Genomic DNA, 23,328 nt, shown 5'->3' with positions numbered 1-23,328 from the left:
CTCCTCACCCTGGTCCTGAGCGAGACCCAGAGAACAGCCAGAACTCCAGACCAGTCTGGATCCCAGTCTCAGGACCGCCCCCCCCATTCCTGAGTCTCATCTGATTCCCTACCCACAAACCTCCCACAAACCTCCCACCACCCCCCACAAACCTCCCACCAGCCACACTCTGTCACTTCCTGTCTTCACACATGCTGTTCCCTCTGGCTAGAACACTTTTCCACCTAGCCTTGAAGCCCAGCCGAGTCTTCACCTCTCACCTTAGGCACCACTTCCTATAGGAACCCTCCCCTCCCCATTGCATAAAGGCTTGGGGACCTGTCTGCCTCCCCCAGCCACGTCTTTATCACTGATTAAACACCCCTGGACTGCACCAGCCTGTTTCCCTCCGTCCCTCTCCAGGGCTGTGTTGACCGTGGGGGCTGGCACAAGGTAGGTGCTCAGTAAACACTGGATGAACACATGAATGACTCACAACCCAGCTCTGTTTAGCCTGTAGACCCACAATGCCTAAGGCCCAGGAAAATGGAAGACCTAAAATACAGTTTCTGCGGGAGCTGGACAGACCCACGGGACCAAACGGACACACTCAGCCCCCGAAGAGAGGCATGCGCGGCCTCAGTGACGTAGCTGCCTGCCCTGGTGGCCGGGGACAAGATGGCAGAAGGGTGGTCCCAGGGCCAGCTGCCCAGGCCACCTGGACGGGCGTTGGTTGCTTTGAGGGTCATGGCTGAGTTCCGGCTCCTCCACCCACAAGCTAGGTGACCTTGAGAAAGTTACTTGAGCCTCGGCTGCCTCATTTATAAAGAGGGCATATATGGGGCGCCTGGGTGGCTCAGTCAGTTAAGCGTCTGCCTTCGGCTCAGGTCATGATCCCGGGGTCCTGGGATCGAGCCCCTCATCGGGCTCTCTGCTCAGCGGGAAGCCTGCTTCTCCCTCTCCCACTCCCCCTGCTTGTGTCTCTGTCAAATAAATAAATAAAATCTTTAAAAAAAAAGGGGGGGGGCATATAAAGGTCCCTCGGTGTTAGGTGAGATAATACACGTAAAGCGCATAAAGCAGGCCCCACTGCTATTTGGGGGCACTCTTCCTCATAAATGTAAGCCCTGTGACGCCAGGCAGCAACCTCTTGGGAAAGCAGCCTCGCTCTGTCCGGGTCCAAGGGGTTGCGCTGAAGCCCAACCCACACAGCGCCGCCCTCGGCCAATCAGCACGCAGCTCCTCTGTGATTGGCTCGAAGGTGGGCAGGGACCCAGTCCCGGCAGAGCAAGACCCTGGGAGAGATGCTGGCTGCTCCATCCACTTCTCCCTGGATCCAGCAGCGCCTGAAGTCCTGCCCTGGATTTTTTAGGGATGCACACCATTATTTTACTTTTGCTTAAGCCACTTGGGGCCGGTTTTCTCTCCGTTGTAGGTGACAGCGCTGACTAGCACACAGCTGGAGCCTTACACCTACACCTGGACCCTCGTCTTTACCCTGGCAGAATTAGAGCGGTGCGCCCCCCACTAGGGGAACCCCCTCCCCCAAGTACAGCACCCGAGGGACTTGTGGATTGGCCTTTGGAATCCCGTCTCCTCTGCTCCCAGCCCTGCCCCCTGCCACATGTGCTGTCGTGGACCCCTCTCCCAACTAATTTGGGATGTGGGTCTTTGCAGCCTGTTCGGAGGGGCTCTCATCTGCCACGGCGTTGCCCCGTGGGGAGAGCAGGGGTGGGAGGGCTCCGGGGTCTGATTCCACCTCTGCCAGGTGCTGGCTGTGCAGCCTTGGGATGGCAACTCCTGTCTCTGAGCCCCAAGGGTCCCTGTGCTCCTCAACTTGGTGGAATTTACCGGCACTGAAATTCATTACCTGTCTGTGTCATTCATTAGTCGCCTGTCGCCGGTTACCTGGAAGCTCCTAAAGGCTGTTGAGTGGGTGTCTGCATTTAGTATGGGGCTCAAGAAATATATGTTGAGTATTGGAACCTCTATTTCTCACCTGTGAAATGGGAATGTTGATGGCCTTCTGTAAAGATCGGGGTGGGGGGAGATGTGTGCCCCGGGCTTAGGCCCAAATGGGAGCTTCCTCAGGGAGATGATTTGTTACTATTTTGAACGGGGTCCCCACAGGGGCTCTCCGTGGACAGCGACTTCACCCGAAGAAGTGGCCTTAATGGGGAGTGGTGGGCAGGCGCTGGCCCAGGCAGGGAAGAAGGGGAAATGCAGGTAATGGGCCGAGGTCTCCACAGTGGGCTGGAAGCTGTTACCCTATCCCCCCACCCCCACCCCTGGAGCTGCTCCCGACCCTGCTGTGGTGGCCCGGGCCTCTGGTGGTCTGCTATGTCCATAGCTGGGTAGCACTGGAGACACCCGAGAGGTGCCCTAGGGTGGACACAGCCCCTGCTGCGAGAGGGGTGGAGACACTGCCTGCACCCCTCCCTTCCCCCTCGCCCCGAAATGCCAGCAGACAGTGGAAATAAGCCCCCACGTGCCCTGCCCTGCCCGTGGTGGGGCTCGGGGTGGAGGGAGCGTTGTTGCCTTAATATGGAGCTAGTTTGGGCTGGGACCGTTTCTGTGCCTTGCCGGGGAGATGAGGGACCCTGGGGACCAGCAGCTGCCAGGGGTGAGGCTGGGTCCTCTGTCTGTGCTCTCAGGCACCCCCGCGGGAGTTGGTAGCTATAGCAGCTGGCCACGTGCCAGTCCCGGGCCAAGCGTTTCCTACGTCTGTGGCCTCACCACCCACGGGTCAGTATCCTTCCTTTGCAGGTGAAGAAACTGAAGCCTGAAAGGGGAAGCCCTTTGCCCCAGGGAGCCACTTGGGCTGGGTCTGACTCAACTGGCCCCACTTTGGACTGGGTCTGACTCAACTGGCCCCACTCTGGACCTCCTCTCCGTGGGGCCGTTTGGACAGACAAGGCCACTAGGTCCCAGCCCTTGGCTATGAAGTCCTCAGAACTGCTGCCTTCCTAACGGGGACCATGCCCCCTCCTCCTCTGAGCAGGGGAAGGTGGAGACGAAAATCTGCTGCGCAGAGGACACTGGTTTGAAGAAAGCAGTGAACATTCGCCACAATCCGCAGAGCCCAAGAAGCTGCTACGGAGCTTTCCAGAACCCTGAGGTTCTCCTGTGGAGGCTCCAGGCCAGCCCTTGGGTGCCAAAGGAGATACACCCCACCTCTGGCCTCTTGGGAACGGGGCTTCCTCAGCTTTTCTCCCTCCTCCCTGCCTGGGGCTCCCTCCCACGCCGCCTGCCCTGTCCACGGACCCACCATTCACTTAGATTTCCATCTGGTTCTGGTTTTTGAGAGGCGGAGGGAGGAGAGGGTTTAGGGAGAAGCTGAGAGCCGGCACCCAGTGGAGGTAAACCGGATACCTTCACTTCTTTTCTTGGCGCCCCAAGCTCTGTGCATTTCCCCCCTGCCAACTGCCTACAAACGCAGATCCACACGGAATCTGCTTTCTGATGGCCGCTTGGGGTCCCAGGCAGAGAAAGGAGCGAGCATCCAGATTAACCTTCCCATGAGTGCAAACACCATGTCTAAACCAGCTCTGCTGGAGCCCGGGGATCACTGAGTGAGTGAGTGTGTGTGTGTGTGTGTGTGTGCAGGCACGCATGTGTTCTATGTGGCAAGAACCCATCTGTAATCCCTGAGGGAGCGTATCTGAATATCTCAGCCTTTCTCTTGAGCCATCTTATCCACAGAACTTCTAGAAGTCGCAATTAATCTCTAATTTGAATTTTTAACCTCAAATGCCACATTATAAAAATAGTTGTGTTGTGTTTTATGGGCGGTATTTGTCATGAAATTATACATGGTTATAATTTGTGCCATGGAAAATAAAGCAAGATGCTCGTTCTGCCTGGGAGTGGCAGTCAGTACCAGCCAGGCTGGGACTGCAGCAAATCCATGCCGTCCTTCCAGAGACGGGACCCCAGGTCACGAGGCAGAGGGTCCTGTGGGGGTGGGGGGGGACGCCCAGGGCTGGATCATCTGTCCCCTCTTTGGAAAGCAGAGTTAGGTACCAGCAAAGGCCACTAGAGCTAGTTCTTGGGACCCAGAACTCTGTTCCTAACCTCAGTTCCTTTTCCTGTGTGACCTTGGGAAACTTTGCTCTCCTTGGTTTTTCCATCTGGGAGAGGGCTTAGTGGGCATCTGCCCCCTCCTCCCAAGCATCAGAGAGAGTGAAAGAGAAAACAAATTGGCCAGGTTGGCATAGCACTGAGCCCCTGCCTGCCTGATCTCATCAACTCCTCTGAATAACCCAAGCTCCGGGAGCTATCATTACGCCCATTTTGCAGATGCAGAACTTGAGGCTCAGGGAAATAAGGTGCTTTCCCCATCAGAAATCGGGAGTGAGGTTGGGGCCAGAATCCCACAGCCAAGCCAGGCCCTATCAGCAGCATGCCCCGCCCCCGAGAAGGCGGGGGACCCACTGGAACTCTCTGGGGCCAGCTGTTTCTATACCAGTGCCACCACTGAGCTATACGGGGGACCACGAAGACTGTCCCTATTCCAGGATCCCAGTCCACCTGCCTGGGTCGAGCTGGAGCCTCTGCTCCAGCATCATGACGCCCCTTGTCCATCCCTTCCTAAGCAAGCCTGGAGAGGCTGGGTGAGGCTGGAGTGAGCACAGCCCCGGAGGCTCTGGGCCAGCCAGGCTAAGGAATATGCCGAGGACAAGGGCCTCAGACCTGGCACCTGCATGTCCTCAATACCTAGCCTATCTTTCTGAGCCTCAGCCTCCTTGTCTGGAAAATAGGGCCAGAAGACTACCTAGCTCCTAGAGTATCTGGGAGGAATTAATGAGATGAACCGTGGAGGGCTTAGCACATATTAGCTGCATAATAGAAGGTCCTGACTGTTGGGATCTCAGTGATGATGATGATGAAGATGAACACCTGCAAGTTGGCCAGCTCCATTGCCCCGACTCAGCCACGAGCACCCCACATTCCCTCCATCCCTCCAGGGATGCAGGATTTGTAGCCAGATGGCCTGGGCCAACCTTCCTCACCCAGTTAACAGGTCTGCTAACGAAGCTTCCATCTCAGGGTCATTGTGCCCCTGTGGCATGAAGCCCTAGGGTTGGGTCCATCCTGCAGATGGCAGGTTGGTTGAGCCTGATGCTGGGAATAGGACCTGCCCTGTCTCTGGTTCTGAGAGGCTCCTGGAGCCTCTCCTCTCCAACTTGGGATCTCGGATCTCAGAGCAGCTGGGCCCGGGGCAGCCAGTTAGGGCTTGTGATAGGGACGCCCTGGAGATAGGGACGCCCTGGAGGCTCTGGGCAGCCAGGATACCTGCTGTTCCCAAGTTAGCCACTCATTTCCCACATGACAGGGAACACTGGCTCACCGAGAGAGCTACTGGGAAGGGCCTGGGTGCTCTGGACCCTCCAGACACCCAGAGATGAGCAGAAAGCACTCCCACCACTCAATATAACAATGACAAGTCTTGGACCAGGCCTTGCTCATTGGCTCACTCCCGCTCCTCTGCTCCTGGAACAGCCAATTTCTTTCTCACCTCCGAGCCTCTGCATCTGCTCTTCCTGCCACCTGAAGCACCCTTTCCAACCCCTTCTTTTTGGCTCACTCATCCTTTAGGTCCCATCTGAAATTCCACTTCCTCCAGGAAGCCCTCCCTGAACCTCCAGACCAAGTAGGGGGCCCCACTGTCTGTTCTTATAGCAGCCAGGACATCTTCATGGCAGGGACCACACCTCCTTGATCCCTGCTGGGACCCCAGTATCCAGCACACGCCTGACACGGGGTAGGTGGTCAACAAATATCTGTGGAGGGAAGGAAGGAAGGAAGGAAGGACGGAAGGAAGGAAAGAAGGAAGGAAGGAAGGCAGGCAGGCAGCATTCATGGGATGCCTCCCCCATTCTTCCTCCCCTGAGACCGAAATCAGCCCCTAGAAAAGACCGCCCTCTTGGGAGCTCTGCTCAGCCCAGACCTGAGTTCACTGCACCAGCAACAGTTGCCTGAAACAATGACCTCAGTTCGGCGACGTTAGATCTTTGCCTTTCCTTTATTCCTTCCCAGTGAAACCAGAGCAGTCCGTTTTTCCTTCTTGTCTCCAGCAATTTCCCGCTTCGAGCCCTGATACCCTCCCTGCCCGGGGGTTGTCGTGACTGCGAAGCCGGCTCTGCTGGGGCCAGGGGCCCGGGGGTGGGGGGAGGGGCGGGAGGCTGGCCTTCCAATTAAAACACGGTGTCTCTGGAAACATGAGATTCCCAAGGCTGGGGTCCTTCCCCGGCCCCCCGCCCCTCCGTCACTGTCACTGCACAGCCCGGGGTCCTCCTGCCTGATTGCTGTGGGGCAGGCTCTGCACCAGGGGGGTCCCTGGAAAAGCAGTGCCTTCCTCAGGGCACTGCAGAAGTTTCCAGGTGAGAACCAGGAAGACAGGAGGCACAGTTCCTCCCTGGCAGGGCCTGGGACGCTTCTAGCCAGAGGTCACTGCGGCTCCTTGGCCATCTGGGGAGCCCGGCATGGGGTGGCCACCTGTGTCCCTAGACTCTGGGGATCACTGCCTATTTCCTCAGTGGCTTTGGGCAAGTCACTTTGCCTTTCTGAGCCTCAATTTCCTTATCTGTAGGAGGGGAGGCAGGCCGATAGGAAAGCCTGGACAGGACAGCGGGCAGCAACACTGCCCTCATGCTCTACTCCCTGGTCAGGGGCCAGCACTCGCCTGTCCCCTGGTGTTTTCCCAGCACCATGTCTCAAAACAACACCCGTGTGTACCGAGTGAATGAGCAAATTAATGGATCCCATCCAGTGTTCTTGGAACCCCAAGGCAAGGTGTCTCTTGGAGGGGGACGGGGAGGCAAGGGGTTCAGCAGTCTTGCAGGGGAAGGCACAAAGGCCTGTTTTCTGTAGCTTCGCCATGAGGAGAAACAGGGGACAAAGTGCCCAGCTGTCTTCTCTCCCGATCTTGGGACGTTTTTCTGGACGGCCCGCTCCTAGTGTGGGAGGCAGCCCTTCCTTCTCCAGGTCTGAGACCAGAGGATGGCGCTCCAGGTCCCAGAGAGGTGGCCAGGTCTCCAGGCCCCCATCTGGGAAGACGTGGCATCTAGAGGCCCCTCTGGCTTCCAAGCCCATGGGGTGAGTGGTGCGGGCTTTGAGGGGACATGGGGCCTCAGTGAGGGCAGGGTCAGCCAGGGCTCTCAAGAGAAGCTCGTCCTCTGCCATCAGCTGTAGGGAGGGGGGCTGCTTTTCACTCTGTGCATCTCAACGTTGCAAAAAGACGGTGGACCTGGAGGCTCTAAGCCTTGCTTCTCCACCCACCATGTTACTGGGGCAAGTCATTTACCCTCTGCGAGCCTCCGTTTCCCCCACTGGAATCCTAACAGCAGATACCCTTGCTGAGCTTGACTCCCGTGCCCACCTGCACTCAGCTTCAGCTTGTCCCTAAATCTCTAAAACCACCCTGCAAGGAGGCATGGTTCCTCTCCTCATTGACGACCAAGGCGCTCAGAGAGAGGAAGAAACCCACCCAGGGCACACAGCTGGTGTGGACGACCGTGAGGCACGGTCCGCATGCAAGCAGACCCTTGGATGACTCGTTGTCATCAGCAAGAAGAGAGTCGGAGCGGAGAAGGGGGTCCCCAGGTTCCATGGAGGGGGGAAGGAGGCCCGGGAGAGATGGGGATGGGTGCCGGGCTCTCCTGAGGGCCCCGCACCCGCCCTGGGGAGGGGGCGGCAAGAACCTGGGCCCTGCGTGGCCTGGCTGCTCGCTGGCTGGACCGGCCGTCCGCAGCACCATCTTGAGAGCATTAGGGGCTGCAGTTAACAGCTGCTTTCTGTTACGTGTTATTTGTTAGTCTAATGAAAGGAGGCGCACCGGCTTTCAAGACCTCGGCGTTCTGCGGGGGTTTTACACAGGAGGCCCGCGCGAGCTCCGGCGCAGGAGAGGCCCGGGGCCCCTGCCAGGCGCGCCGGGCGGCTCCCACTTTGATTCTGCGGGCTGCAGCCATCCGCGTGGTAATTCCAGCTCTGGTTAAACGTCACTTTTAATAACGCCATCTCTGGCGTGGAAATGTCTGCGCCCAGGGCGAGAGGGGAGGGCGGATGGGGGGCCGGTGGGCAGTACCTGGGGCCGCGGACAGCCTGCCCCTGGGGACTCTTCGAGAGACAGCAGCAGGCGGGCAGGATGCTGGGAGGGGGCTTTTGCAGTGACAGGAAAGGCAGAGCCCAGCTCAGCAGTGAGGCTTCTGACCCCCGCCCCCATGCCCCATGGCTGGCAGCTGGAGGGAGAAGTCTTCCCCTGGGGCGACACCCGCTCATCCCAGTCCCTAGGGCTGCCTTGGGCTGGTACTCAGTAGGCGCTCAATGACTGCAGTGGATGGTCCACAGGTCTCTGGGGACGCCCCAGCAGCTCCCTCCCCTCCTGGACACTGGACCCTTTCAGCTGCTTCCTCCGGCTTCCCGGGGCGGCTCCACCTGGCCTCTCCAGCCTCCACGAGGACCATTTTCCACTCCGGCAAACCGAGGAGGGTGGGAGAGGTGCAGAGTCGGTACTGGGAAGGGCCTGCGAGAGTCCCGTGGCGCTCACCCTTTCACGCACACAAAGATGACTGGGGAACCTGCTCAATGCAGATGCCCAGGCCCCGCGGAGCATCATTCCGTGGGGTTGGGGTGGAGCCTGAGAACACGCATTGCAACCAGCTTCCCCCGGGGCGGGGGGGGGATTCTCAGGCAGTGATTTCTGGGACCACGTGTTGACAAACAGATGGTCCGAACCCCCTCAGGCCAGCGACAGGCCGTGTCTGGGGCCCCACCTACTGCCTCCTGCGCAGGAGGGTCACAGAGGTGACACCCCTCACCTGCTCGGCTCTCGGGCAACCAGGTGCTTGCTCAGCTCTGGGGTGGAAGGGCCCTCTGTGGAAGCTTCCAGTCTCCCCGCCCCGTCCTCCTGCCCTTTCACGGCCCCACACCAAAGACCTTCCCCCAAAGCCCACAGTCTGCCCAGCAGCTCCTGTCCACCTCTTGGCCGCCAGGTGCGAGCTTCTCTAGAACCCCTTGCCCCCTTCCCCCCGCGGCCCCCAAACCCGAATGTCCCAGCCGCCCCTCCCATGCACAGAAAAGCGGAATGGATCACGAGAGGGACCAAAAATAATGTCTTCCAGAGCCTGCTTCGCCTTTTAGGATGCAATAAAAGATATCACCGGCCGTAAAGTACCCCACGTGGATGGCACCTCTCATCATGGTGGCCCTCGGAGCCAGGCTGGGGACAGGCAGCTTCCCAGATGTGGAAGGGACACAGACTCACAGGGGCAGTGAGAGCATCTGGGTTGTTTAGCGACCTTGAGATTCCACGACTCCTGGGCTCTGGCCTTGCTGACACCCACGAGCCCCCACCCCCAGGGAGGCCACGGCCTCCTCCGGGTAGCGGCCCCTGGGTGAGGAGCACCCTGCCACATGTCCCCTGCCCCCCGTGCCCTGGCCTGGCCCCTGGGGCACCCTGACTGCTCAGCATGGGAGCTGGCCACATAACTTCCCCCTTCTGTCTAAACAGGAAGCCCCCCCCCCGCCCGCCCCCGGTGCGCTCCTACTCACCACCTCACAAAAGCCACTTAACCCTTGGCCCATTCCAGAACCTTATGGCCGCTCACCGCTCACCGGCTGCTTGCGGCTGCCCTGCCCCCTCAGAGCCTAGACTTGATCATTTGGGCCAGGCTGGAGCCCAGACGAAGGGCTGTGAGTGTGTGGGTGTGGGCTGGAGGGCTGAGTGTGTGCAGGTGCGTGTCAGTGTGTGTTGATGAAGGTGTGTGTGTGCGTGTGTGTGTGAGTGTGAATGGGTTTGTGTGTGTGAGTGGGGTTGAGTGTGGGGGGGGGGTGGGGGTGCATCTGTCTGTGTGTCTGGGAAAACCAGTCCACCATGTGGTCCCCAAATGCCAGCCCATGACAAGGTCTTCACTGACCTACCACAAAATGAGAAAAATAGGGGCAATCTGACTTTTTTAAGCTAGATGAAGTCAGTTTTGAGGCCCAGTCCTGGCTTCGGGACGCCGCGGGTTTCTCTCTCGGATAAACAGATGGAAGCAGCAGGGTCGCCGCTGCCCTGAGTAAGTGGCTTTTCTGGGCAACTCTTACAACCAGCCCCTCTGTGCCCGTCCCTCTCAGCCCCTGGAAACCTCACGGGGGCCTGAAATCTGAAAGTCTGGGCAGCTGGCAGCAACTCGAGGCCTGACACATAGTCGGCACTCAGAGAAGGATCGTGGAGTGAGTGAGTGAGTGAGTGAGTGAGTGAGTGAGTGAGTGAGTGAGTAAGCACGGGAGCTGGGCTAGACTGGGGAAGGGCGCCGTCCTGTCGATGTTCCTGAGTCAGGGACCCTCCGCTGTTCTCCTGGGTCCAGGAGGCTACAGACGGGCCTGCAGAGGGGGAGGGAGGCCATTCTAGATGTTTCTGGGCAGGAGGGGTAGAGGACCCCTCACTCACTTCACACCTTCCCAAACCCAAGCTGGGCAGCCCCCGACACTGTCTCCCACAGGCCTGTGACCCAGGCCGAGCCGCTAAGGAGTCCCCTTGGCTGGCTGCCTCATGGCCCCCTGAGTGCAGCCCACACCTGCCTGGGAGACCACCGAGCATTCCAGGGGCTCCAGGGAGTGGCAGCGAACAGGAGCTTCAGAACAGGACAGACCTGGGCTAGAACCCTACATCCGCAGGAAGACGGGACCTTGGCCAGTGGCTCGTTTCCCTCTGCATAGAATGGGGATGATAAAAAGGACCCACTTCCATGGTGGGATGATAATGGGGCTGAGGCAGGTGGAGCCCTGGGGGGCACACAGTGAGCACCCGGCGAACAGGCCGGTGAGGGCCGCTGGCCACCCTCCCCGCGTTCCCCGGCACGACCCCTGTCCCCTCCCACAGTCGCCAAGCCCAGGGCAGCCCCTGGCCAGCTTCCAACCCTGACGTGCCATTTGGAGGATGCGTTCAGGGGGCCCACTGGCTCCCCCTTAAATCACCCCCAAGATTCACATCCACCTAGGGTCAGCCACTGTCCTTTGGGTCTTGGACACCATGAAAGCCCCTTAAGGTTCACCTCATCCCATCTGACCTCACATTTCTGCCTAGAACAAGCCTCTCCTTGTCTTCACCCATTCAGAAACCCTGAACACGGCACAGGGCCTATCCGATAGCCCCACTCTGTGCAGCCCTCAAGGCCCATCCCCTCCTGCCTCTCTGCCCCCTTTAATTCCCCAGACAAATCCCACCCCTCCCTTCCCAGCCGGGAGACCTTGGGCAGGTTGCTTTGCTTCTCTGGGCTTCCAAAAAATAGGGACAGCAAATCACTAGCCCTGCCTGATTCGCAGGGCTGCTGTGAGCATCTCAATGAGCTATAATGGAGCCCCTTTATTGAGCACCCACTCTGTGCTGTCTCCCACACCCACTCAGGGCTCACCACACCTACAGGGACATCCCTGTCCATGGTGCCCATTTCATAGATGGCAACACTGAGCCTCAGGATGCTTTCTGGGCCTCAAGTGGGGTGTGCAGACAGGCATTATCACTACTGCTCCCAAGCTACTTTTCCAGAGTCTTCTGGGAGGGAACAGTGACAGCACCAGCCTTGTTGAGCTTCTGCCCAGGGGGAAGGGCCCTTGTGGGGTGCTAGCTGGTCCAAGCTTCCTGTGCCACACCCCCAAGCTCCACGCAGATGATCTGCTAGAGGAGCAAGACCACCCTGGAGCCGAGAACAATGAACTAAAGCGAGGGCCCGGCCTGCTGACAAAAAGCCAGAGAGGCACCCCTCCCACCAGCCACCCTGGGGGACCCAGCAGTTCTCTCCAGCTGAATTCCCCTGGGCTCTCAGCTTCTAGGCCTGGCTCCTCAGCCTCTCACTCATCCTCCTCTCTTCCTGCTCAGGGCGTGTACCGAGGGCTGCCCTCACCAGGCCCTGCCGGGACCCAGACCCCGGAGACTCCATGTTCCTGGGGCATCTTCTCAGCCTGGATCAAATCATGATGAAGGACAGGAGGGGCCTCTCAAACATCTGGGCCCTGCCTCCCATTGTTCAGGTGGGAACTGAGCCCAGAGAAGGGATGTGACATGCTCAAGGTCACGCACGGAGGGGGCAGCAAAAGCAAGAGCTCCTCGCCCATGGCAGATGGCTTTTACCCCCTGCCCGCCCCCCGGAAATGGAGGCAGGGAAGCAAGGGAAGGGAGAAGAAAAGCGGGCTCCATCTGAAAAAGGCCCAACTCTGAGGAAACCCTTCTTGTCTTTTTCCCCCACCAGCCCAGCTCCTGTCCCGGCCGCCCGCTTGCAGGGCTCCCGCCACCACCACCCCGGGGGCTGCGCAGCCACCTGTCACAGAGAGCTGGGGGAGGGAGGTGGCTGAGCACCGAAGTCAGCTGCAGAGAACAGTGTGACGGTTCCTCCGAAAATGAAACCTAGAATTGCCCCGAGACCCAGCAGTTCCACTCCTGGGCATAAACCCCAAAGAACAGAAAGCAGGGATTTGAAGAGGTATTTGCACAGCCATGCTCCCAGCGGCATTGGTCCCAGCAGCCGAAAGGTGGAAACACCCAAGCGTCCAGCGGCAGATGAATGGATACGTACGCGCACTGGAATATTACTCAGCCTTCAAAAGGCAGGAGATCCTCACACCTGCTGCACGGGGAGGAACCTGGAAGACGTCATGCTAAGTGACATAAGCCAGACACCAAAGAACGAATGTGGTAAGCTTTCCCTCCCATGAGGTCCCTAGAGTCGTCGGATTCACAGAGACGGAGAGGAGAGGGGTGGGTGCCGCGTGCAGGGAGGGGGATGCAGAGTCGGTGTTTCAAGGGTGCAGAGTTTTATTCTGGGGAGATGAGAAAGTTCTGGAGCCGGATGGGAGTGGTGTGGTGGTGGCACAACAGTGTGAGTGTGCTTCATGCCCCTGGACTGTGCGCTTAAAAAGGGTGCAAGCGGTGGGCGCCTGGCTGGCTCAGTCGGTGCAGCGTCTGCCTTCGGCTCAGGTTGTGATCCCGGGGTCCTGGGATCGAGCCCCGCGTTGGGCTCCCTGCTCCGCGGGGAGTCTGCTTCTCCTTCTGCCCCTTTCCCCTGCTCGTGCTCTCTCTCTCCCTCTCTCAAAAATAAACAAAAACCTTTAAAATAAAAAATTTAAAAAAAAATGGTGCAAGTGGTAAACCTTCTGTTGGGCGTATTTCACCACAATAAATGTTTTAGAACTTGAAGGCAAGTTCTGCCGGTTTCTAGAACTCGATGGTCCCTTTAGATCCTCCACTCAGACACTCGGCCCTTCCCACCCATCACTGGCAAGGGGAAGGGGCGGGTCCCCACCCCAAAGCAGACCCACCCTTGGCTTCCTGGCCCCCCATTAGCAGATGTGGCTGAGGGGGCAGCTCCGTGAAGGGAGCCCAAACCTCCTCCCACCCCCGGGGGCTCCAGCCACCCTGGCTCAGCCTGTGCCCCCAGCTTCCGAGCACCCAGCTGCCCTGACTCTCTGGGAAGTGGACCACTTGGTCCTGAGGTCCCCGAAACAGGTACCAGCCTGCAAAGGTGGGGGGGCCCCCCCGGGGGGCTGGGGGGCCTCTCCGCCTGGCTCCAGGGGCTTTGTTTATTTTCCCAGTGTGTCCGCATCCCTGTTTCCGCCCTGCCCACAGGAGGGAACGCTTTAAAGAAAATCTCAGTTATTAATGTGGTTTCTTTTGTTGTAAGTCATTGCAAAGGCAGCAAACGAGGGTTTATTTTCCTAACGTGCTTGGCATAGCTCAGCGCCCGGCGCAGACTTCAGCGCTTGATTTGGGAGGAACGCGAGACCCTGGTTTGCTCTGAGTCACCAGCGAAGCCACAGCCTTCCTGGCCAGTTCCGGGGGCGCCTGCTCTGGGAAAATCCTTGGCAAGAATAGGCTACATCTACTGGTAGCTTTGTGAAAACAAAAGAGAAAAAATATTTTTAAAAATGTGAGCCTTGTTACCTTAGCAGATTTGAAAATGTATTAATTTTCTAACCCATGAGTTTCCCCATTAGCCCCATTAGCCCTTCATTTAAAAAAAAAAAAATTATTTATTTGACAGAGAGAGACACAGCGAGAGGAGGAACACAAGCAGGGGGAGTGGGAGAGGGAGAAGCAGGCTTCCCGTCGAGCAGGGAGACCGATGCGGGGCTCGATCCCAGGCCCCTGGGATCATGACCCGAGCCGAAGGCAGACACCCAGTGACTGAGCCACCCAGGCACCCCTAGCCCTTCATTTTTAACAGGCCCCCCCATCTCTCTTGGTGTCAGTTGCTTTCTTTGGGCCCAGAAACAGCTGCAGAAGCCACACGAAAACCCACTTCTGAGCATGTCCCAATCTCCAGCGAGGCGCCAGTGTTCCCAGCAGGCCCAGGACTAGGGGGCGGAAGTCCCAGCCCAGGGCCCATGCCTGCTGGCCTGGGGTCCAGAGTCCCGGCACCCTGAGGCTTAGTTGCCCACTTAGGAAAGGGGTCCAGTGATGCAGGCCGGGCTCACCGAGTTGCCAGGAGGAAAGGTTCCTTCTCCCCCACTTTGGAGACCTCAAGACTTGGGAATCCACGGTGAGTGTTAGTGGGAGGGGGCACCTGCCTGAGAGGGAAGGCTACGGAAGGAGAGCAGGGCAGTTGGCCTGTGCCCTCCCTCTGCAGGCCCAGAGCCAGACAGCGGGCCAAGGGGTTCCCACAGGCCAGGGGCAGCTACACAGCACCCCCACCTGCCTCTTGGGGGGGCTCTGCCTGGCAGCGGGCACCCCTGGAATGCGCCCAGTTGGCCTTGGGGAGATGCCTGACTCTATATAAAACATTTGGATTTCATGGACTAGTGATTTGCTTTCAATCTAAGGAATGAGTATAGGGTTACCTCCTTTTAATTTTGCCAAGTAAGGACATTAAAATAAAACAGTCTCCAGTTATTATCTCTAGTTCATAAAAGAAAGGGCGTTCGAACACCAAAAGTGAGGAGGAAAGACATAATAATCCCAAACACGGAGAATCCTTTACACTGAAAGGTGTAGCTTCCTGAAGACCTCTCCATAGTGTCCTGTTTGCTTCAATTTCCAGGGGCCTGGAGAAAATCTCCCCGTGGGCCAGAAGCACTGGGCTGGACCGCCCTTCCCCAGACAGCGCTGGGCGGGGGTTCCAAGGCAGAAGGCAGCCGTGAGCCCCTCACTGAGCCTGCAGCCCTTCGTCGCGCACAGATGAGGGGAAGGAGATGCCCACCTCTGGGGGCAGACGGATGCTGCTCTTGCCCCGTCCCACCTGCCCCCACAGCCAGTGCCTTCTCTGTCCCCGGTGCTTGCGTACCCCTGGGATGCGGATGCCCCACCTGGGGAAAGGCTCCGCAGGCCTCCAGGGCTCTCATTGAGGGTGGCGGGGCCCCAAGGGGCTGCCAGGGAGACCCACTACCCACCAAGCTGCCAGGAGGGCTGCCAGCGACCCCCCGTCCAGGCACTTATGTCCCCAGTTTGCACGAGCTGTTCTGGAACTCCCCAGAAAAACCCTGAATTTGGAAACCTTCTACGCTGTGCCCAAGAGAAGCAGTGCCTTCCACTGTCTTTTGGCAAGGCTGGGGGCCAGGGTGGAGACAGGCACCGAGCCCCTGGCCAGGGCTTGAGTACAGAAAGCCTATGCCTCCTCCCTCCTCCCCCCATCACTCCTGCACCCCTCTCTTCTCTCCTTTCCTTCCTTTTCTCCCTTCATTCTTGGCTTCACCTTCAGTTTGCTCCTCCTTCTCTCCCCACTCCCAAGGGGGTCCCCCACTCATCAGGGTAAAATCAGAGCCCTCTCCTCTCCCCTTAGGGAAAGCTGGCTCCGAGGCAACTGCTCTGCCCAGGAGACCTGAGGTCCTGCAACAAACTCAGGCGGACAGAGCCCCTCTCCTCTTGCACCAGAAGGCACCCCACTTTACCCCTGGTCCAAACAAGACACCTTCCTTCCACTTGTCCCTCAGGAAAACCCCAGCTCCTGGGGGTGGGTCTGCCTGCTTCAGGCTCACCCTGGAGGGTGCAGAGCGATGTCAGTCCGCTGTGGCTGGTGGGCAGTGGCCCCTGGGAGGGAGCGGTACCAGCTGGGTGCTCTCCGAGGCGCCGCTCTGTGTCGGGCCTCCCTCAGGAATGCACGTGCTCCTGGACGAGGTTTCAGACGAGGCTGAAGTCACCTCGGTTTTCCCCGCACCTCCTCTCATCTGAAAAGCAGGGCACGCAGCCAGCCGGGGCTCTCGTCGGAGACCTGGAGGCTGGTGCAGGAAGCGGGGGTCCCCAGGAGCCGGCGGGAAGGCTGCTGGAGTCAACTGGGTGACCCTTTAGGGGCCCAGAGCCTCCAGCAGGCCAGGCTGCTCCCCAGAGCTAGGGGACGGGGCTGTGGTCTCAGCCATCCTACCTCCTCCACAGGGTGTGGGTGAGCTGTGGGGCCCATCCAGGGCCAGGGACCTCAGCTTTATCTTCATCTTCTCTTGCTCTATCTCCCCCTCCCCTCCCCCTTCTCACCAAGGGCTCAGGCCCTTGTGATCCAGTGTGACTTTCTGGGGGGAAAAAAAAAAAGCCACTTGGGTGGGTTGTTTGTTTTTAAAGCCCTTTCCTGATGACCTTTAACCTCGGCAGAGGAGAGAGGCCTAGCTGGCTCCTTCGGCTTGGGCCATTCCACCGAGGAAGCTGCTGGTGGGGCAAACTGGAGGTGGGGGGCCGGCATCCCTGTCCTAGCCAAGGAGCCCATCCGAAGACCTAGCCGCAGCTGGGGTGGGATCGGAGGCACGGGCGCAGAGTTCGGAACCCAGTTGTGTGCCTCGGGGACTCGGATGCCTCGGTTTCCCTAACTGTGCCATGGCCACAATCACACCCACTCCCCAGGGGATTCGCTTCGGCCGCGCGGCCGCCAGGGCTGCCCCCGGGGCCCGGCACAAAGGCGGCCCACTTCCCCGGCGTTCCCACGACTCGCGGCGGCGGCTCTGGCCAAAAGGCGGCCGGGCCCCTCGCGGGGTCCAGAGCCCCGGTGCCCGCAGCCCAGCCGATCACAGCCAGCCAGCCTCCCACCACCCACCGGCGCGGCGGGGCCAGCCCCGCAGCCTCACCGCCGGCGGGTCCCGCGCGGCGGCCGCGCCAGCGCCGCGACTCTCCCCGCGCCCCCCGCCCCCGCCCGGACCCCGGACCCCGCGCTTCCGTTCCCACGCCCCCGGCCCCCGGCGCGGCCCTGCCCGGCGCCCGCACTCACCGTCCTGCGGCGCCGCCTCGCTGCCGCTGCTGCCCCCGGACGGCTCCCGCGCCGCGCCCTCCCGCGCCTCGGCCCTGGCCGCGGGGCGCGCCGCCAGCCGCCCGGCCGCCGCCACCTCCTCCAGGTCCAGGAGGTGGCTCACCGTGAAGTTCTTGCGCGCCTGGGCGCAGTCGCCGGGCCCCAGCGCGGGCGGCGGCGGCGGCGGCGGCGGCCCCGGGCCCAGCGGCGGCTTGTCCAGGGCGAAGGCGGCGGCGGCCGCGCTGTCCATGCCCGCGAGGGCCCGGGGGTCGCCGGCGCGGGTGGCAGGCGCGGGTCGGAGCGAGCGCGCCCCGGCCGCCCCGCGCTCGGCCCCGCGGCCCCCGCTGCCCGCCGCCCCCTCGCCCCCCGGCCGCCGCGGCCCGCCCGGCGCTGACGTCGGGGAAGCAAACTTTCTCCCTCCCCTCGGCCGCCTCGCTCGCTCCGAGTTGCTAAAACGCGAGCTCCTCGGGCCACACGCCCCTTCTGGAAGCAGACCTCGCCCCTGCCTCGCCTCCTCCCTCCGCCGCGCCTCGCCCGCCCCCACCCTGCGGCTGCGGGGTGGGAGGGGGTCCCGCGCCGAGTCCGGCGGGAGGCTGGGGGCGGGGAGGCGGACGAGGGAGGGGTGTCCTCCCTTCACCCTCCCCACCCACATCGTAACGAGTGGGAAAGTTCAGTGTTTGGGGGTTTGTTAAATCCCCCAACAAGTGTCCGCGGGAGGCGACAGTGGAGGGATCAGCAGCGACCCCCCCCCCCCCACCGCCCCTTCCATTCACAAATTCCTCCTCAGGGGTGAAGGGGAGCGACTCTGAGACAGTTGACAGCGAAGAGCAGAACTCCCAACTCCACCCTCATTCCCCCACGCACCCCAGCTCTTTCTTAATCTGCGGGAAAGAAGCAGAAGCCGAGGTCCACCTTGGTCGCTCGACCTGGCCCCCTCGGCCAGAAAGCAGCTCATTCTCAAGCTTCTGGGGTGTAGGCATCCGATGGCCCCCCAACACACACCCCTAGTAGCCCATCTCCAGGATGCTCCAGGCCCTCCCCAAGGAAAATCAAGCCGGTAGGAGAGAGTTCCTAGTTTAGATACAGAGAGGATAGACAGCCAGATGACAGCCAGACTGACAGATGGGGGACAAGGTAAGAGAGAGGCAGGCTTGGGTCTCCGCTCTTGTTTTGGTTTTTCAAGGAAAGCGCGGAAAAGATGCCTCTGGTGGCGGAGCTGAGGTTGAAGGCCGTCCGGATGCCACAGGCCTTTCCCTGGGCAGCTGCAGGGGGACCGGGCCCTGTGCTCCTGCTGTCCCTGAACAGCCATCATGCCAAGTCACAGAAACAAGCCCCCCAGGAGAAGGCCTTCAGAGTGTCCTTTCTGGGCTCCTGCGCACAAAACCCGCCCAGTGTGCACCCCTGGGGGCCTGCAGCCCAGCAGACTGCGTTCTGCATGAGTCACTTTTTTCCCCCAGAGACAATGGACAAGCCCCTAAAATGAGGCTGAGTGTCCCCCAAGTGGAGTTGACCGGGTCGGTCCATGGAGGTGCACACTTGGGTAGATTGAGGGTTCGGAACTAATAGGGTTCTTCTTCTTTGGAAAGCTGCCCCCAAGGAGTGCCCAGTGGGAAAAGTGGGCGAAAGGGGAGCAGGGCACACAGTGTGTGTGGCTGAAGGATCTTCTGAGGGACCGAGCAGAGTGGGGCTGCTACTCGGCTCTGGGAACTCGCCCTGCTGGAGCGCCCACCAAGTCCAGGAGTGGGGGCTCATCCCAGGAAAAGGGCAGCTCAGCGTTCCGAACAGCTTTGGTGCCAGAGACCAGGTTCCAGGCCCAGCTCTGCTGGGCACCCCTGTGTGGCCTCCAGCGGGTCACCTTCCTTTTCTGAGCCCCAGCTTCTCCCCCTTAGGATGGGTCGAATGAAGTATCAGTCTCCCAGGCACTACGGGTATTCCGCAGTTGAAATCTTGGGCCCGGGGCCTAGAATACAGGGAGGGTACTGTCAGTAGGGGCCTGTGGAGCTGGGAAGGGCCTGAGGGGCCATATACGTCCTGTTCCCTTGGATGGGGAAACTGAGGCAGCAAAGGCAGAGGCTCTTTCCAGAGCTGGGAGAACCATGGAAACTGTTCAATCCAAGCCCTTCCATTGAACAGGTAGGTAAAGTGAGGCCCAGGGCTGAGAAGTACGGTGGTTGGGTCTCCGTCACAGTGACTTCCTCCATCAGCTCAATCATTCATTCATCCATCCTACACGCACAGAGAGGTAATGTCCTGTATCTGGGTACAATGATGGTGCTCTGTCCCCAGCCTTCTGGGTTCAAATCCAGACCTTGAACTTCCTAGCTGTGGACCTTAGAAGTCTCTTTAGACTGTTTCCTCTCAGTTATCTCATCTGTAAAATGGGATGTTAGGAGAATTGAGTAAGTTGATATAGATATAGGTTGATTGATCAATCAATCGATCTATCTATCTATATATTGTGAAGCACCTTGCATGGGTAGCTCAGTCGGTTAAGCGGCTGCCTTCAGCTCAGGTCATGATCTCAGGGTCCGGGGATCAAGTCCCGCATCGGGCTCCCTGCTCAGGGAGCTTCTCCCTCTGCCTGCCACTCCCCCTGCTTGTGCTCTCTCTCTCTCTTTCTCTCTGACAAATAAACAAAATCTTAAAAAACAGAACAAAACAAAACAAAAACCACATTTATTCCAAGAAGCAGTGCAGGGCAGTGATAACAAAGTCAGACTCTGGAGCTGGGGGGACATGGGTTTGAATCTTTTCCCTGCCACTTACGAGCTGTGTGGCCTTGGAGAGGTCACTCACTAGTTCCCTCTGAGGCTGATCCATCATCTGTACCTAGGGATAATAAAGGGACCAACCCAAAAGAATTCTCACGAATGTGGCATTATTATTATTGTTGTTGTTGTTGTTGTTACTACCCTTGCCAGTCCTGGCACTGGGGGCCGGGGTGGTACGGGGATGGCAGAGTGAGGCAGCAGACATAGGCTGCTATACCAAAGCTGAGCCCTTGAGCAAGAGCTCCAGGCCTGTTGCAGCCTGGAAATGCACCCAAGGAAACTCCAGTTAATCCCAAGAGGACAAAACTCATTACCCCAAAGGGATACAGCTAGAAAAGAAATAATTTCCACTGTGATTTAGATCGATGCTGTGATGTTAACCCAGAGTGGGGAATGAAGAGTAAACAGGATCCCAGTTGGGAACCTCAGTTCAACAAGGCCTTACAGAACCAGGCCCTGCTCCAGGCAGCGGGGATGGGGAGAAATAGAGGAGAGCAGAGACGATCCCTGCTCTCCAGAGAAGATTCCAGGGAGAAGGAGCTGATCCTTAATTGGTGGCTCTATTGGAGGTTGGCTCCTAGGTCTCTCCATGAGTCGAAGTGCATATTTACCCGAGTCTCAAAAGCTCCTGTGCTTAAAAAAAAAAAAAAAAAAAAAAGTTGATTTTCTTATCACAGAAATAAGATGCTTAATGTGGAGATTTTATTTTTTATTTTTATTTATTTATTTTTAAGATTTTATTTATGTATTTGACAGAGAGAGAGAGTTAGTGAGAGCAGGAACACAAGCCGGGGGAGTGGGAGAGGGAGAAGCAGGCTTCCTGCGGAGCAGGGAGCCCGATGCGGGGCTCGATCCCAGGACCCTGGGATCATGACCTGAGCCGAAGGCAGACACCCAACGACTGAGCCACCCAGGCGCCCCTAATGTGGAGATTTTAGAAGACATAAGTAAAATTAAGAAAATAAAAATCACGTATATCCCACTGTAAGAGCTCTCTGACACACAACAGATATTCAGTACGTTTTTTAAAAGTTGGTTTAATGGAAGAGATTGAAGAAAATCACTATACTTATTCAATATTGAAGGCCAAGGAAAAGGAGTGAGCTAAAAATAACTTTAGAGTATATCTTTCTAGCTTATATCTGTATCCTAGACAGACAAAGATCATCACGCATGTTATAAAAGTCAAGCTACAATGTAACAACTTTTTATAACTTGCTCACTGTATCTCCTCCACCACTATTTTTAATGAAAGCCCAGTGGTACATCATTCCCTACTCTGCTATACCTCCGTACTTCTTTTCTTGATAATAAATACCTAGGATATCTGGCTGTGGTGGGCTGATATTAGCCTCCCAAAGATGTCCCAGTCATAGTCCCCGGAATTTGTGGATTTGGTAGCAGATGGAATTAAGGTATCAGATGGAGTTAAGCTTGCCTATCAGGTGACCTTAAGATAAGGAGATCCTTTTAGATTACGGTGTAAACCCATGGGTCCTTTAAAGGAGAAGAGGGAGGTAGGAGAGCCTGGATGTGAGAAAAACTCAGCAGGCCAGCACTGCCTTTGAAGAAGGAGGAGAGCAGCTTCTAGAAGCTGTAAAAGGCAAGGAAACAGTCTTCCCCAGAGCCTGCAGAAGGAAATGCAGCCCTGCCCAGCCGGCCTTGATTTCAGCCCAGGACTATCTGATCTCTAGAATGGAAAGTTAAAATACATTTATATCGGTTTAAAAGACAAGGCTTGTGATCATTTGTTACAGCAGCAAATAGAAAACTCACACACTGGGTCAAAGATTCTGCAAAAGATTTAAGACTTTTGATCATATTGCCATATAGCCTCCAGAAAGGTTGCATCAGTGTCTACTCCTGGGTCTCTGCATCCCGGTTAGCATGAGCTATTTTACTTGTTTGTTCATGGCAATGTCTTTCCGGTTTTATCTAACACAAATAAAACATGCACGTGAGCTATCTGCTGCTCTTTCCAGAACAGCTTTGCAGTTCTTGGGCAAAACCTTTTGAGGACCCCCATACAGTAAGCTCTGTTGCACACCAGCATCATTGTTACTTTCAGCTCCTCGATGTTGTGGACCAGAAACTTCTGGAAGCCACTGGATGGCAGGTACTCTGTTTTCTTGTTGCTCTTATAACCCCCGTTGGGCCTCAAGAACCGGCCCCCGAACCTTCCCTGAATCCTATGGCCAATGCCGGTTACATTTCATTGTGACCTATCAGTCTCACTGGTACCAGATGAACTTCTTGGCTCTCTTTGTGATGATCTCGGACTTCACCAGGGGTCCGAGGGCAGCATGATGCCAGCCGGGGTGGCGATGGCTGCCCCCTCTGCCGGCAGGGCTGAGCCAGAGTGGTAATCATAATTTATTTTAAATTTTGAAAGGCATTTCCTGTTTCAACCTGCATACATTGAATTATTGATGAATATTTTTGGTATATAATGCCCTTTTGCATCTCTCATTTGTAAGATGTCTCTTTATGGTCACTACTCATTTTTCTACTGCAATGCTTCTCTATTTCTTCCGGAGTTATATCAATGTCATTCTTTGGTCACGACAACCTTGGCAAGACACTTGGCCGTCAAACACTCAAGGACCAGGTCCATTTCACAGATGGGTAAGCAGAGACCAAGGATGACGTGGAATCCTGAGGCTCTTCTGGGTCACCTGATCAGCTCCAGGAGCCACATACCCAGGAGCCTCTTCCGAAGGAGATGGTTTCACAGGGACGGCACACAGGCTAAACTGTGTTCACTCCTGTGCGTCTGGGGAATCGTAAACACCGCAGGCTGATGTGACTCAGACGTGACCAGGCATGACCGTGACAGATCGCAGGGTTCTGTAAATATTGTGTCAGGTTGCGATCACAGCAGGGCTCCCCATGTATCCCGGACCCCGGTCCACCCTGTGGGAAGTAATGCCAAGCCCAACGGGGCAGGACATTTGGCTCTCCCCCTCAGCTCTCTGCCCAGACTTTTCCCAAGCCTCAGTTTCCTCCCTGGGGATCTCCCTACTGGGATATCCTGCTGAAGTGACTGGTTCTCAGCTCTTGGCAAGGGTTGAAATATTATGCCCCTTTGAAAAATGTTTCTGCCTCACCTGCAAATCCAAAGATAGAGATGGGCTCCATAAGAGAGGGGCTCACATTTCACGAGCGTTACTGTGAACCAGGCGTACTGTCTTGCAGCATCCTCACAACTACCGTGCCAGGAGGGGAAACTGAGGCTGAGAAAGCATACGCTCTGTGTCCTGCTAAGTTTGTGAGGCTCCTAACCATCATGCCAAGTTGTTCCACGAGAATGTAGGACTAGGAAGTTCTGTATTTCTCTTGAAGAATTATGGTCTCTTCCTAAAAAACAAAACAACAACAAAAAAACAAAACAAAACAAC

At 57.6% G+C, this 23,328-nt stretch overlaps 1 protein-coding gene across 1 annotated transcript in view; it reads right to left on the bottom strand.

Annotated features, from left to right (window-relative positions):
* PRRX2 (paired related homeobox 2) overlaps positions 1–17,536 on the bottom strand; it is a 46,342-nt gene extending 28,806 nt beyond the window's left edge. Inside the window, exon 1 of the mRNA XM_045883320.3 lies at positions 17,142–17,536. Coding sequence (XP_045739276.1) covers positions 17,142–17,409 — 268 coding nt within the window. The 5' untranslated portion in view covers positions 17,410–17,536. The remainder of the gene's footprint in view (positions 1–17,141) is intronic.
* Positions 17,537–23,328: the final 5,792 nt, after the last annotated feature.

The sequence above is a fragment of the Mirounga angustirostris genome, unplaced genomic scaffold (genome assembly GCF_029215605.1).
Source record: "Mirounga angustirostris isolate CCGP_5_RB_7025 unplaced genomic scaffold, mMirAng1.0.hap1 SCAF_15, whole genome shotgun sequence".
Lineage (NCBI taxonomy): Eukaryota > Metazoa > Chordata > Mammalia > Carnivora > Phocidae > Mirounga > Mirounga angustirostris.
Note: the sequence above shows the minus strand (reverse complement) of the source record. Positions and strands in the feature narration are given on the sequence as shown.